At 41.9% G+C, this 14,175-nt stretch overlaps 1 protein-coding gene across 7 annotated transcripts in view; it reads right to left on the bottom strand.

The window, feature by feature from the left end:
- syngap1b (synaptic Ras GTPase activating protein 1b) overlaps nt 1-14,175 on the bottom strand; it is an 87,596-nt gene that overhangs the window by 13,618 nt on the left and 59,803 nt on the right. For 5 of the 7 annotated variants that reach the window (XM_052064943.1, XM_052064944.1, XM_052064950.1 and 2 more), the window contains 9 exons: nt 13,309-13,453; nt 12,390-12,626; nt 11,395-11,596; nt 10,285-10,481; nt 9,856-10,060; nt 7,774-8,394; nt 6,804-7,256; nt 5,846-6,004; nt 4,269-4,480 (listed from right to left, as the gene is read on the bottom strand). In XM_052064943.1, the coding sequence (XP_051920903.1) occupies nt 4,269-4,480; nt 5,846-6,004; nt 6,804-7,256; nt 7,774-8,394; nt 9,856-10,060; nt 10,285-10,481; nt 11,395-11,596; nt 12,390-12,626; nt 13,309-13,453 (2,431 nt within the window). Of the gene's footprint in view, nt 1-243; nt 2,684-4,268; nt 4,481-5,845; nt 6,005-6,803; nt 7,257-7,773; nt 8,395-9,855; nt 10,061-10,284; nt 10,482-11,394; nt 11,597-12,389; nt 12,627-13,308; nt 13,454-14,175 lie in introns of those variants that run through there. The other 2 variants (XM_052064945.1, XM_052064946.1) reach the window with 2 other exon arrangements.

Raw genomic sequence — 14,175 nt, forward strand, 5'->3', positions numbered from 1 at the left:
GTTCAATTTGAATCCGACTGCAAATAAACGTGTTGTTACATGGCGACAGAGCTGAGGCAAATGAAAAGGAGCCGTCATCCACATTATTGCCACCTACAGGACTGGCATGGAATGGCATGTTGGGATTTTTTCTGGCGTACTTTCCTTGGCGGAGGTCTGCATTTCTAATTCAGTCAGTCACACACACACACACATTTATTCCAGTGAGGACGCACAAAGTAAAGAAAGCAAAAAATCCACAGGTGAAGTTTCAAACATGAGCGTTTGGATGTTTTATTGGAGAAACAGTGTGTACAGCGTTGAGAGTTTTGCTTTGTACAAAAAAAAAATGGACAGAGAGAAAGAAAGAGAGACAGAAAGAAAGAAGTCATCAAGCAAGCACACAGAAAATGTCATTGAAAAACGTCGAAAAGACAATGAAGCGTATGGGGGACGTCTTGTTACATGAAGAGGGAGAAAGAGAGAGAAAAAAAAAAGCAAAGTAAGCATTATGAGAACTTTTGCTTCAAGTCTCTTGAGGTCACAATGTGGGAAATTGTTTGGCTGCATAGAAAAAAGACAAGAGGATGAAACAGATGCTTCATTCGGTACACCAGCGTCCCAATACTACTACTACTACAACTACAAAAAAAAAAAGAAAAACAACAACAAAAAAACGCATAAAAGTGAGAGCCGTTTCTCCTATTTTGCTATATGATGTGGTTGACTCATTCCAAAACATTCTGGCAGCATGAGAAATACTAAAACTCAATGAGCATGTACCTAATATTGTGGCCTGAGTAGAACCCCCTGGCTGTTGCTCAGGGCAATAACTGTCACACCTGCATATACTATATTCATATACTTTGTCTCTCCAATAAATATTCTCTACAGAACCCAGCCCCCCCCCCAAAAAAAAATTCAAGTCCCCAAAAAACGGCAACAAATGAATACAACTTCTAGTTCGGCCTCGTATAGATTATTGCGGCCAAAACCGTGCCGATGAAATAGTCTCGCTCTTGTAAATATTTATTCACATTTCATACAGTACTACTATTGTTATGTCGCTTGCATCGCACACATTAGATTTGAAAAACTAGATGAGATATTACTGCCATATGACAAAACATCCTCGCCAATACGACAACTCTTATTGAGTATTAACTTCTATCATATGATAAATATCGGTATATTTCATTCATATTTCGACGTATAACTGCAAAGGTGCTCCTGGGAGCCTAGTAGTGATCCCTGTGGAACACAAGATGCTTTAAGGCCATGAGGAGAAGACATAAAAAATAAAAAAATCGGCAAGACAGTCAGCCAACACAAGCCTACTCCTTCAATTAATGCAAGAAAAACACGATGAACAGACTCAACTTCAAATTCCAAAGGCTGACTGAGAAATAGGAAAATATTTTGATATTCAAGTCAGATTTTTGGGGGTGTGAAAATTGGAGCAATTTTCAAGGAAAAAAAAGTTGATTTAAGAGACGTATTTAGTATTTGACTCATATGTCGTAGAGAAAATAGCAATCTAATAAAAATAAAGCTAGACTTTTAGTGAGAACAATGTTTGTTTTTCGTGGGGGGGAAAAAAATCTCTAAATTAAAATTCAAATTTTATCAAGTTTTTTTCAACTTTATTTTATCTCTATATTTGAGAGGAATATGCTCGTAGAATAAAGTCAGAATATTTTAGAAAATAATATTTATATATTTATATGGATATATATATATACATTAATATATATTTTGACAATAAAATGATTTATTGAGAAAGAAATCTTGAAATTTACAATACTTCAGATTTGAGGGTTATTTTAGACAGTAAAATTGTATGAATAAAATTGACAAGATTAACCTGAAGGAAATGGATCTAATGGATTTTAAAAATGATGATTTTTGAAAGATTTTTTTTCCGAAGCAGTTTATCTCCTTTTATAGGTGTAGGGTGATGGGGGATGGAAAAGAGGCATCGTTTTCAGGCCAATCCACTTCCTCTTTTTCTTTTCCTCCTATGCCTTCAAGATGGCGACCGCATTCCAGAAACTTTTCAAATTTCACATTTAGGAAAAGACAAGTGCTGCCGCATTCTTTGGTTTGAAGGGTGTCAGTCGTCTTATTACAGAAAAGATGATAGAAATGGACTTTCATCAAGGAAAATCAGCAAAAACAACTCGCAACAGCCGTGCGACTCCCAAAAAGTTTCTCCGCTGCAGTTACACATTCAAATTTTGTGTCTCAAAATTTTTGTTTTGTGCACACATTGTAGGCAACTTTCTGAAAATAATTGTCATCAGTCGATACGATTATTCATATTTTATTTTTAATTACCGGTAAATATTATGGGGAAGGTGAAACTTAAATGGAGCTGTGACGACCCAAGTGCATTTCAGCTTCATAGTCCAAATTCCCTCCAACACTGCAAAATTGCGCCCCCAACTTTTTGGGAGTGCTATAAGCGGTCCAATCAAAGCTCAAGAACAACAACCATTCCAAAAAGATGTGTCCAAACAATGTGTCTGGTCTCACGGCGTCTGGTCATTTCCACAGGGAAGCGCTTTCCTCCTGTCTTTTTGTCACACGTGTAGCGACCGGTTGACGCTTTAAATCTCGCAGAGAGATCGGAACACGTTTTAAGGCGGAACACGCATGACTGTCCGTCCGTTCGTTCGTCTGTCGTCATTGGGCGTCTTCTTTCCTGGAGGGGATTATATGTCACAAGTTCATTTCAAGACAAAAACAAACAAACAAATAAATAAAAACTCCCTCTTATAAAACTCACCCAACAAAGGAAAATACACCAAAAATCAGGTTCTAGGTCACTCACCAGCACCAAAAGTAACAATTACGCGCTCTCATACACTCATTTTTTTTAAAAAGTGTTCCGTTATCCTCAAGATCACCAAAAAACAACAAATGCATATTGATATTTAAGTATGTCAAAACAAACAGCAACCCTTACCCCCCACCCCCCCCAGAAAAATACCTAACTCATTCCCTGCCATTAAAAATCCATTTTAACTGGACAGGCAGGAAGTGCATCAAAACCAAAAACTAAGTACAAACTTTAGTCCAGCAAACAACAACAACAAACATGCATTTTGATGTACTAGACAACAAAAACAATGTCTCAAGCGCACCAAAAAAAAAGAAAACGACAACAAAATAATGTTTCTGATCTACTCAGGCGCACAAAAATGTGTTCTGAGATCCTCGGGTAACCCCTAAAAAAACAATAAAAGTTATCTACTTAAGCGCACATGAAGCAGCAAAAAAAATCCTGATATATACTTGAGTACACCAAAAACAAGGCACTTTGATATGATCATGTGCAAACAAAAAAAAAAAACACAGCGTGGACTTTGTCCGCCGGGGAACTTCATTTTGTTTTCCCGACATGCTCAGCTGTTTTTAGACATATCACACTTGGACGTGTGACCGCCAGCTCTGAAAAAAGCCCAAACTGTCAGCAAGCTAGAAGGCTGAACAAAAACAACTCATTAAAGAAAGCAAACTTCAAAACTAGCATAAAAAGTACACAAGACAAATGCCACAACATGATAAAAACTGGTTTGGGTATACTTAGCTCACCACAAAACAACAACAACAAAACGCACTTTGATAGACTCAAGCGCACCAAAAGATAACCACCAAAAATGTCCTTAAGCACGTAAAAGACAGCAAAAAATTCTTTGACATACTCAAGTGCAAAAACCAACAACAACAAAAAGAACGCTCAATCAAACCAAAATAACAATGCTACCCAACAGAAACGATTCCACTCTTCACTCATACAAAGATTCTCCAGTGCCCTCCAAAAAACAGGTTCTGATCAATTCTGTTGCACCCAAAACCAACCACAACAATGCAATCTGATATCCTTGAGTCATGCAAAAGCACAAGAGTGTGTTCTGATACGCTTAAGTGCACAAAAAACAAAAAAATAAACGTTTTTCGATACACACCAGTGCACTTCAAAACCAAGAAACAAAACAAAAAGAACGCACTCGAAAATCCTGCAGCACACCAAAATCTGTCTGCTGATATAGAGTAGTTGAGCGTATGTAAGAAAAAAACAAAAAACAAAAATGTGTTCCAGTGAATCGACGGGAGCACCAAAAGTGACAATGAGGCAGTGCGATCTAGTTCGGAGTTGGCGCAACAACTCGACTTGGTGTACGAGTAAAGTGCAGAGCTCAGTGATGGAAGGAAAACAACTCCTTTGTGAAAGCAGCCTTGTAGCGGCGGTTGCACCCCGCCGTGGCCCGATGCATAGCGTTTACCTGTGGATGATGCCTTTAATCTGCGAATCTTTCTCCAGCTGCTGTTGGCGCAGGCGGCGCTCGCTGTCCTCCAGTCGGTTTTGGTACTGCAGCAGGATTTTGTTGGTCTGCTGCTCCTGGGTAAGCAGGCGGCGCTCGTACTCCTCCAGCTTCTTGTGCGACATGACCAGACGCTCCTTCAAGCAGTTGATCTCCTCCTCGTACTCACGCACCTGCCGCAGGGAGCGCAACACGCGCTTAGCACTTTGGCACACTTAAAGACCCTTTGACAACAATCCTCAAGCATTTGATACTTTCCCAATGGCACAAAGTGGCTCCAAGGCACTACTTTAGTCTAAAAGAAGCCCATCAACTCACTTCAACATAGTTCCTTGGTACCAAGATGCCAAAGCACTACACTATTAAAAGCTGTATTCCAGAACACTTTCGGGACATTTGGTGGTTTTCCCCTCAGAATGATTTGCGACATCCACATTTTGACGGTGAAGATGAGATGTGAGCGCCATTTGTGCCTTCCTGCTGTCACGCTCATGATGAAAGACAAGCACACGTTTTTGGTGCTTTTCTGGAGTTCAACTCGCATATTGTCAGCTGACAGCCTTTTATATGTTGAGTGGGTTTCTGACCAATCAAAAATGTGGTCAACTTTCAACAAAAACACAAATGTACCCACAATTATACTTGGACATACTTGAGACCAGCAAAAAAACCAACAACAACAGTAGAGTCTAGAATACTTGAGTCGAGTGCAGTAAAAAAGCATTGTCATCTGATCTGCTCAAGCACACCCAAAATGAAAACATGTGCTCTAGCTGCATCAAAATGACAACAATGCAGTTTGATGTATAAAAATAAAAAAACTGCATTGTCTGGCACACTTGAGGGCACCAAAAATGAAAAAAAGTGGTCTGACAACACCCCCCAAAAAACAAAACTATGTAGTATGATATACTACAAAACAATAAAATCATTTGACATACTGGAGCACACCAAAAAATGAAAAGGACAAAGTGCCACAAAAATGTGGTTTGATGTATAAAAATAAAAAAACTGCATTGTCTGGCACACTTGAGGGCACCAAAAATGAAAAAAAGTGGTCTGACAACACCCCCCAAAAACAAAACTATGTAGTATGATATACTATAAAACAATAAAATCATTTGACATACTGGAGCGCACCAAAAAATGAAAAGGACAAAGTGCTCTGTGAGCACCAAACTTACTGTAAGTCGCAGTTTGGCGCACTGTATTTGAGTGCACCAAAAAGCCACAATGACTTCTAATATACCAGAGCGCACGAAAAAAAAAAATAGATGTGCTAAGACAGCACCACGATTACAACACAACGCAGTTTGATATATTTGGTGCGCGAAAAAAATGACTTTTGATATACCGGAGCTACCCAAAAATAATAATAAAAACACATGTGCTCTGACTGCACCAAAATTACAAGTGCCACAAGGAGGTTTGACATTTTTGGGTGCACCTCAAAAAACAACAACATTAGCGGTTAGACACACTTGAGTGCGCTAAAAATGTAGACGAAGTGCTGCAGCAGCAGCAAGATGGCGACCCACCCTGTCCATGCGCGACTCGTCCATGCTCTTGGAGTACTCTTTGAGCTTGAAGTCCTCGCGGTCGATGCGTGAGCTCTCAATGTCAGCCGACAGGTGCGGCATGTTGGACACCCACGCCACTGTCCTCTCGTTAGCCGGCGTCCCGGGCGCCTGGGACCCCTGTGACCAGAGAAAACGTCGACACGAGGACAGGGAACCCGCTAGCAACCCGCTCACCACTTGCTGTGGAGGCGGAAACGTTTGACGTCAAACACCGCAAAAATTTTACAACTTCAGAGGAAGTCCCAGTTGCTTTGGACGAGCATATTTGACGCCTCCCGATCTAGTATCAGATGCGGAAGTTGTGTGAAAAGAAACTATCGTTACACATATCTGAATGCGTGAAACCAAAACGACGTTGTGAACATGCATTATGACCAGCTCTGTCTAAAACGGAAAAGATCGCTTCTGGAATTCTTCCGATTCACCAAAAATTTGTGTTTTTTGTTATTGTAAAGTATCCTTGGGTGTCTTGAAAGGCGCTTATAAATAAAATGTATTATTATTATTATATTATTATTAAAATTCCTCATTCATGCCTGGTAAAGGCATCATCATTTTTTTCCATCTTCCGCCACCTGCTGCATTGGAGGTGTAGTGCAGGTAGTTCTGTTGAGTCGTCAGCCTGATGAAAATTTTGGTTCCAGGACTAAAAGTTTGTGGAACTGTTTTTATTTTGTGTGTGTGTGTGTGTGTGTGTGTTCGCATATAATCTATTGAGTATCTTGTCACATCATTATTATTTGTCTATGATCACCGACTACTTCGGAGGTGGAGCGTAGCTACTTCTGTTTTGTGTCGTGAAATGTGATTACTTCTGTTGTAGTTCCGGGGCTAAAAGTTCCCGGAACGTATTTTTTTTTCTTTTTTTTGAAAGCTTCCTTGTAAATAAGTGCTGGCAAAGCGCCGTCCCACTAGCCTGTTTGCCGACGTTGGGCTTGAGGAGGTGTTGCTGCTGCTGCGGCTGGGGCTGCTGCTGTTGGGGCGACTGCTGCGTGGTGGGGCTGCCAGTCCCCTGCGGACTTCCCGACTCCCGGACCGAGCTTTGTTGATGCGGCAGCCCCGGCGCCGTGTTGTCCTTGACGGACAGCTGGCGGCCACCTCCACCGTGCGGCTGCCGCCCGACCCCGTAGGCCGTCTCGGGCGACTGTAGGAGGTTTCCGCTCTGCGGCCGGGACTTGGCGGTGACGGCCGTTGGGGGGGCGGCGGCGCTGCTGACCGACAGCTGGTGGGACGTCTGCGATTTGACGCGTTGGCCGGAAGGGGGCGGAGCTCGCGGCTGGACGGTGGACGGAGGGGTGGTGGCCAAGGATGAGTGGGAGGTGCCCGTCTGGGAGGTCAGTCCCATCATTTGCTGCTGCTGCATGTTATCCTGACAGATACAGGAAATCGTTATAATAATATAATAATAATAATATATAATAATTATAATAATAATAATCATTATTATTATTGGTATTTTCTGTCTCAAAGATGACTTATTTTTCAAATCACAAATTTTTCAAGTGTTTATTTTCCCAATACTTTCTATTCAAGACATGTTTTCACAATTATTATATTTTCATTCAAAATCTTTAGATTCATTTAGTATTTTTCCACAATACATAATTATTTAACAGAGCCTCCGTCAGCATATTTTGTTTTAGGATGCGTATTGGAAAAAAATGTTTTAATGTATTGATTTCTTGACTTTATAAATGAGCAGAATAGATAATAACATGCTTTCACAATTTAATTTTATGTTAAAAAAATATTTTTAATACTTGTCCGGATCAAATTTCCGGATATTTATTGCCTTTTAAAATGCGCCGAATTCAATTTTTCTTCTCCTCGACATCCTCGAAGCGGTCATGAAGGGGATACTGGAGCATGCGGGCATGCGAGCGCACCTGCATGTGGACGGACATCTGGCGACGGGCGTAGTCGGCCCGGCCGTAGTCGTCGCTGTAGCTGTGCGAGTGGATGATGCTGGGCTGAGCCAGATGGGCGCCGTCGCGGGTCCTGAGGGTGGACAGGTCCTCGCTGCGGGAGAATCCGCCATGGGCGAACTGCGGCACGTAGCTGGGGTGCGAGGGCTCAGGCTCGGGGGCCAGGAGCAGGGGCGCGGGGGGCTGAGCGCGACTATGCTGCTGCTGCTGCTGGTGGTGGTGGTGGTGGTGCTGGTGGTGCTGCGGCCCATCCGCCGTGGCCAGGTGAAAGAGGGGATTCTGGAAGGAAAGCGGGTAGCGCATGGCGGCGGCCTGCTGTTGCTGCTGCTGGGACAGCGAGTCGGTGGCGGCGGCGCCCATCTGGCTCAGCCGGCTCAGCCGCAGGCCGCCGGACACGCTGGAGCCGCCGGAGCCGGCCGACAACCTGCCGCCGGCCCGCAGCTGGCCGCTCAGGCCCGAACCCAGGCCGCCACCGCCTCCGCCGCTCAGCCCCCCGAAGCTGCCCATGCCGGCGATGGAGGCCTGGGAGGAGTTGAGCATGTCCACCGACTGCAGGTTAGACACGCTGTTCATTCGGGAATCCTGGAGGTCCATCATATAGATAAGGCTTTTACTGACACTGAGCCGCCCCTCCCCACCCCCGCAAACTCTATGATGACCACGGGTGAGAGATGGGTGAGGGTGGTGCGGCCATGTGAACCGCCGGGCATTGATGTCGCGAATGCCGCAGAGTATTTGTCGGGAAATACTCTCCAGGATGATGCAACAAGCAGATGTTATGAGACAGTGCTCCCCCCACTATATCGTGGTTCTGGTTTGCGGGAGGTGCTACATAACCAACTGCTAACATTTTTTTGGGTTTGTTTTTTGTTTTTAACCCCAGACAGCACTTTCAGATTTACTAAACATTTTCGACGTGTGGCCACGTCTGCTTTAGTTGAAATTAGGGATGCAACTAGCTATTATTTGAAATATATTATTATATAATCCATAAATTGTAATTATAATTGTAAATAGCACTGCGATGTATCCATTTTGTTTTTATATTGCACTTAATTGAACGGTGTTTGTTGTTTTTTTTTCTTCTTTCTTCTTTCTACCTACATTCTTGATGCTGGAGGCGGTAAATTTCCCCAGTGTGGGACAAATAAAGGATATCTTATCTTATCTTAAATTGCATTAAAACAATACTTTCTCAATTTGCATCCCTCTATACCGAAATGGGACAATACTTGCATAAATGCATATATCCTAATTGATTAGCATCCAACGGGTTTGGTTGTTAACATGTGTCAGAAAACTGGCGAACATGTTGATTATTGTTTTCCAAAGTAAAATATTCAGATTTTGACTTGACACAACAGGAAGCAAACATTATTTACAAATGAGGGACTGAAATTTTGACAATTTTTAGTTCAACAAGGTCTCTAAATGTTAAATCGATCACCCAAAAAGATAAGTCGATGATTAATGAAATTAATTACTGTATATCAACTTGAAATTTTTTTTTTAGTTCCACAAATTCAAATTTCAACTCGGATGCCTTCAGTGTAGAAGAGAAGCTCCCCAACGAGTAGTCGTCATCATTTCCACGTCACAGCCAGAATCCATGCCTGGAAGTATTGTTGTACGCTCTGCAGTTGTTTCAAGGTTTAGAATAACTTCTATGCTAATTTCCATTAGCCTGTCAATAGTGTTTCCCATTCTATGTTAGCACTAAGCTACCTGCTCGGAGAACTGTGCAATTGAGAGCGAGAAGAGGCGCTTAGATTTTTCAAAAAGCGTCTTTAAGCCTTTCATGCACACTCTAACCTAATAACACGATAAGCTGTCCCGGAAAAGGTTAAACAAGTTCATGTTTTAGCTTTTTTTTTTTGTTGCAAATTTGCGAGAGGGATGACACAATTTTTATTTATTTATATTTTTTTAAACGGGGGTTCACTGTAGACTTGATCATGGGAGATTCCTTGGAGTATGAGCGGCATGCTGGTCATACTCATCTCCCAGGCCGATGGGATGGCGAGCGATTCCCACGCAACTCACCTTGCCGTCGGGTTCGGTGATGTCGGAGCTGCTGGTGCAGTAGGCTGGGCTGGAGCGGGCGAGGGGGGGCCGGGACATGTAGAACATGTCTTTAGACGACGCTCGGTGGAGGAGGTGCTCGCGTTCCTGAAAGCTCATCTGGGAGCGGGATGGCAACACCCCGCCGGTGGAGGTAGGCGAAGGCAGGCGGGTGACGTCCATGGAGCTGGGGTGGGGTGTGAGTCAAACAAACACATTAGGGGTAGTTTTCAAAATCCAAACTGCTGCAGTGAGATTCAAAGATCATGGCTTGATGAAGTCAACGGAACCTCATTTCCCTCCAAAAGTGGATAAATATTAAAACAACAATATCAAAAACTGTCACACCACAAAATTCGAAGGCTAGTTTATTGAAATGAAAAAATGCTGCCATTCCTAGCTGCGCTATACCTGTTAAGATCCCTCATGACAAGGTTGTGGAAGTCGGAGGAGGAAAGGCCCCGGTTGAAGGAGGGTCGGGAAAGGAGCCGCTCGGCCTGGACGCGCTCGGCCTGGTAGCTGGGTTGCCTCTGCAGGTGCGGGTTGCGTAACGCCATGCTGATGTCGTTCAGGAGGCGGGGCAGCGGGCCCAGTTTGATGATGGCGTCCTGCGGGCGACAAAATCATTTCATCGAAAATAGTCTCGACTGCTCTCGGCACTCTTCACTTGTATCGAAAACACATCTGTACATTTTACTCATTTGTCCAAATAGACATGTTCACAAAATGTGACAAAACACATGAACGTGACAAAAAAGGAAACAAAAATTGACAAACATCAAAATGAGACATACGTGATAAAAAGGACCAGTTTGGAATTTAAAAAAAAAATACAATTTTGATAAACGTATTAAAAACAATGATCAACATGTGCCAACAATGAAAATTTGACAAAAATGTGACAAAATAAACACACACAAAAAGACAGAAAAACATTTCAGCAACAGTTTTAGATGTGACAAAAATGTCACAAAAATTATCAATTTGTGCAAGAAATTACAATTAAAAATAATTCACCCAAAAAAAAGAAGATTACTAAAAATATACTTTGAAAACAGTTCAAAGACTGGAAAAACAAATAAAAATGTGACAAAACAATGATCAATATTAGACAAACGGTTCAAAGTGTGACACAAAAAAAAACATGACTAAAAGAATGTTAGAAAACACATTTTGAGAAACGGATGAAAATACCACAAAACAAACAAAAATGTGAGAACATTTATCAGTATGAGACAAAAATTAAAAAAAACTAAACGAACGTATCAACCTGTGACACAAACCTCAATGTTTGACCCCCCCCAAAATCTGTATGTAACCACACAAAAATTTGTTTTTGACAAAAACATGAAAATGTGACAGGAACATAAATATGACAAAAACGTTTTTCAGTATTAGCACCAAAATAAAAGTGGACGATTTGATGACTGATGAAAACAAGTCTTGCACATATTGGACAAGACAATGAATGAAGTCGAGTTCAGGAGTTGAAGCCTTCCCGCTTGAGGTGCCGGCGGCTACCTTGCTGAGCTGGGCCATGACCTCCCAGAGGAGACTGTGGAGCACAGAGAGCTCCCGGCCCAAGTCGATGTAGCCCTCGAAGCCGCCGGCGTTGGTGACGCTGTCCAGGTTGGAGATCTCGTAGAGGAACTGTTGCATGGAGCCCCACTCGAGCTCCACAAACTCGTTCATGAAGCACATGTACTCTTCCTTGTTGCCGAACCTGAACGGGAGCCGCCGTGTACAGGTCGCTTCCGTTATCACTCGTGCACCGCTTACAAAACAGCCAAATGTTTGTTTGCTTGTTTTTTTAATGGAAAAAAATTTAAATAAATAACAATAATCATTTGGCTGTTTTCTTCAAAATGTGGCTGTTTTTACTGAATTAAAAACAGTCTAAGGCAATATAATGTAATGATGAAAATTGTACCCCAAAAATCAAAATGTGTTTTTTTGAAGAACAAAATTTGGCAAGTGGAACAAAATGTAAAATTAATTGGAAAAAAAGACCCAAAAATATTTTTATGTGACTGCTCCCGAAATATGGAGAAAGAAAATCACAATTTGATGGAAACGGGCTACTGAAAATGTAAATTGATAGAAAAAAAGATACGCCCGCTCAAAAAAAAAAATTTAATATAGCAATACTTACAGTCAAACTTGGAACCCCAAAAACATCTCACCGTGAAATCAATATCTGTCAGCAAATACATAAAAATGACCAAAAAAGGCCTTTTCCCCCAAAAAATGTGCAAATCAAAAAATAAAAATCTCAATTTGACAGCTAAATACAAATATCACAAATCAATATTTCAAAAATAAATCAATGAATGTAAAACAATCAAAACTAGATTTGACACCACATTTTTTTTTAATATGGCTAGAGTGTAATCAAATTTGACACCAACATTTTGACAAAATCCCCCAAAAACAAAACAAAAAAGTAAAATATGCTGAACACAAAACATCAGGTCAGCCTTGAACTCCGAATACGCGGTGGTGGGTTGTTGACCTACTTGGAGAAGTTGGCAAGGTTCTGCACCACTTTGGCGATGAGCGTGAGGGTGCGCGACGTCTGCTCATCTGGATATTCCTGTGTCAGGTTGAAGAGTGACGGCGACATGATGGCAGGACACAGGAAGCGCAGGAAGAGCGAGCCGCTGATCAGGCGTTCGGCAATGTCTTCGCGCCCGCGCTCGGCGCAGCGCACTCGCCACGATGCGAACACCTCCTTCAGCTCACGTGGGAACACGCTGGCGGGAAATGCGCGCACAAAAAAAGTTGTTTGCGACATCAGTAGACAAACGTATTTCAAATGAAACAAAACAAATGAAAATGTGACTAAAAAAAAGTCAGGGTTACTACCCACTGAGCCATCCGGACCCCAACCAAAATTCAAAATGCAACAAAAGAAATGAAAATGTGAGGAAAAAGATTTATGGCAAACAATATTGAGAAAAAAAACAATGTGGCAAATTTGAAATGTTACGAAACAAATAAAAATATTACCCCTCCAAAATTTGAAATGTGGCCAAAAAAAAAAGACCGAAACAGATGAATATGTAACCAAAAAAAAAAGACAACTGCATTCCAAATGAGATGAACATTTTTTTAAAATGTGACAAAAAAAATTGACAGTACAAATATATGGTTAAAACAACAATAATAAGAAAAAAAGAAGAACAAATTATAAGGAAATAAATAATCCAAATATACCAAAGATATTGATAAAGAGATTGATGAGACAATAGTGCTCAAAATATCATTATGCGGCATAAATTCTTAAGTGCACCCAAACAGTGTCCAAAACAATTAAAATGTGATTAACGACAACGTTTTTCCCACCTACCCTCCAAAAAAAGTACCGGTATCCACTTTTGTTGTGAGGTGGTCGGTCAATTGTGAAACATGTGATGTGATTATTTGTTCGCTCACCAGTGGGAATTAACAATCTTGCAGAGGGCCAGCTCGCAGCACATTCTCAGGTTGGCCTGGTGGTCCGGCAGCACGGAGGGAGGCGTTCGCATGGGGTCCACCTCGCAGTTTTCCTCCGATTCGTACAAGGCGCGAATGAATTCCCCTGGGCATAGGAAACTGCAATTCTCAACAACGCATGCAGCAATCCCTCAAACGGTGGTTGCGGGGATTTCTTTCGCTCAGTCTCTGGGCGAATATTTGAGGGAGGCATTTAGATTTTATTTTTAAGTCATTTTTGACCTTATTTGTGAGGTTTAAAAAAAAAAGTCCCAGTCATGCCAGTCAATTTAAAGGACGGCCTCTAACTAAGCGAGGTGTTTAATCGTACACAATTTTGCTGATGATTGGAAATATGCTAAATAACTCAAATGCCAACTGAAGGTGTTTGCGTACAAAGCGACGAGTGAACAACAAAAGAGCACCTTTTAGTCTGGTTGTGTTCTTTGCGCCTCCGTTCCACTTCCCATCAAACATCTGCCACCTGTGCTGAGCTGTGATAATCGCCTAATTCAATTTGGGGTGAACCCCCGGGGGCAGAAGCGTGTAAAAATAGCACTGGACTCTGCTGGAAAATCGAATAAAAATCCCCACAAGTTGCCTCTCTGTCAGCCCCTGATAGGAAATGCCTCCTCCAATTAAAAGTTGGCACTATTTCCAAAATTGAGTTTCCATGACGAGTGACAAAGGCGAATTTGTGAAAAGCCTGCCTTAAAAGGCTAAACAACCATAGCAGACTGATGGCAGAGCAAAAATTCAGACACGGGGACAACTGGGGGCATGGAACGAGCCCGGTTAGCTTAGCACTAATATTAGCATTTTGGCTAA

This window comes from Hippocampus zosterae, chromosome 5 (genome assembly GCF_025434085.1).
Source record: "Hippocampus zosterae strain Florida chromosome 5, ASM2543408v3, whole genome shotgun sequence".
In the NCBI taxonomy this organism is placed as follows: Eukaryota; Metazoa; Chordata; class Actinopteri; order Syngnathiformes; family Syngnathidae; genus Hippocampus; species Hippocampus zosterae.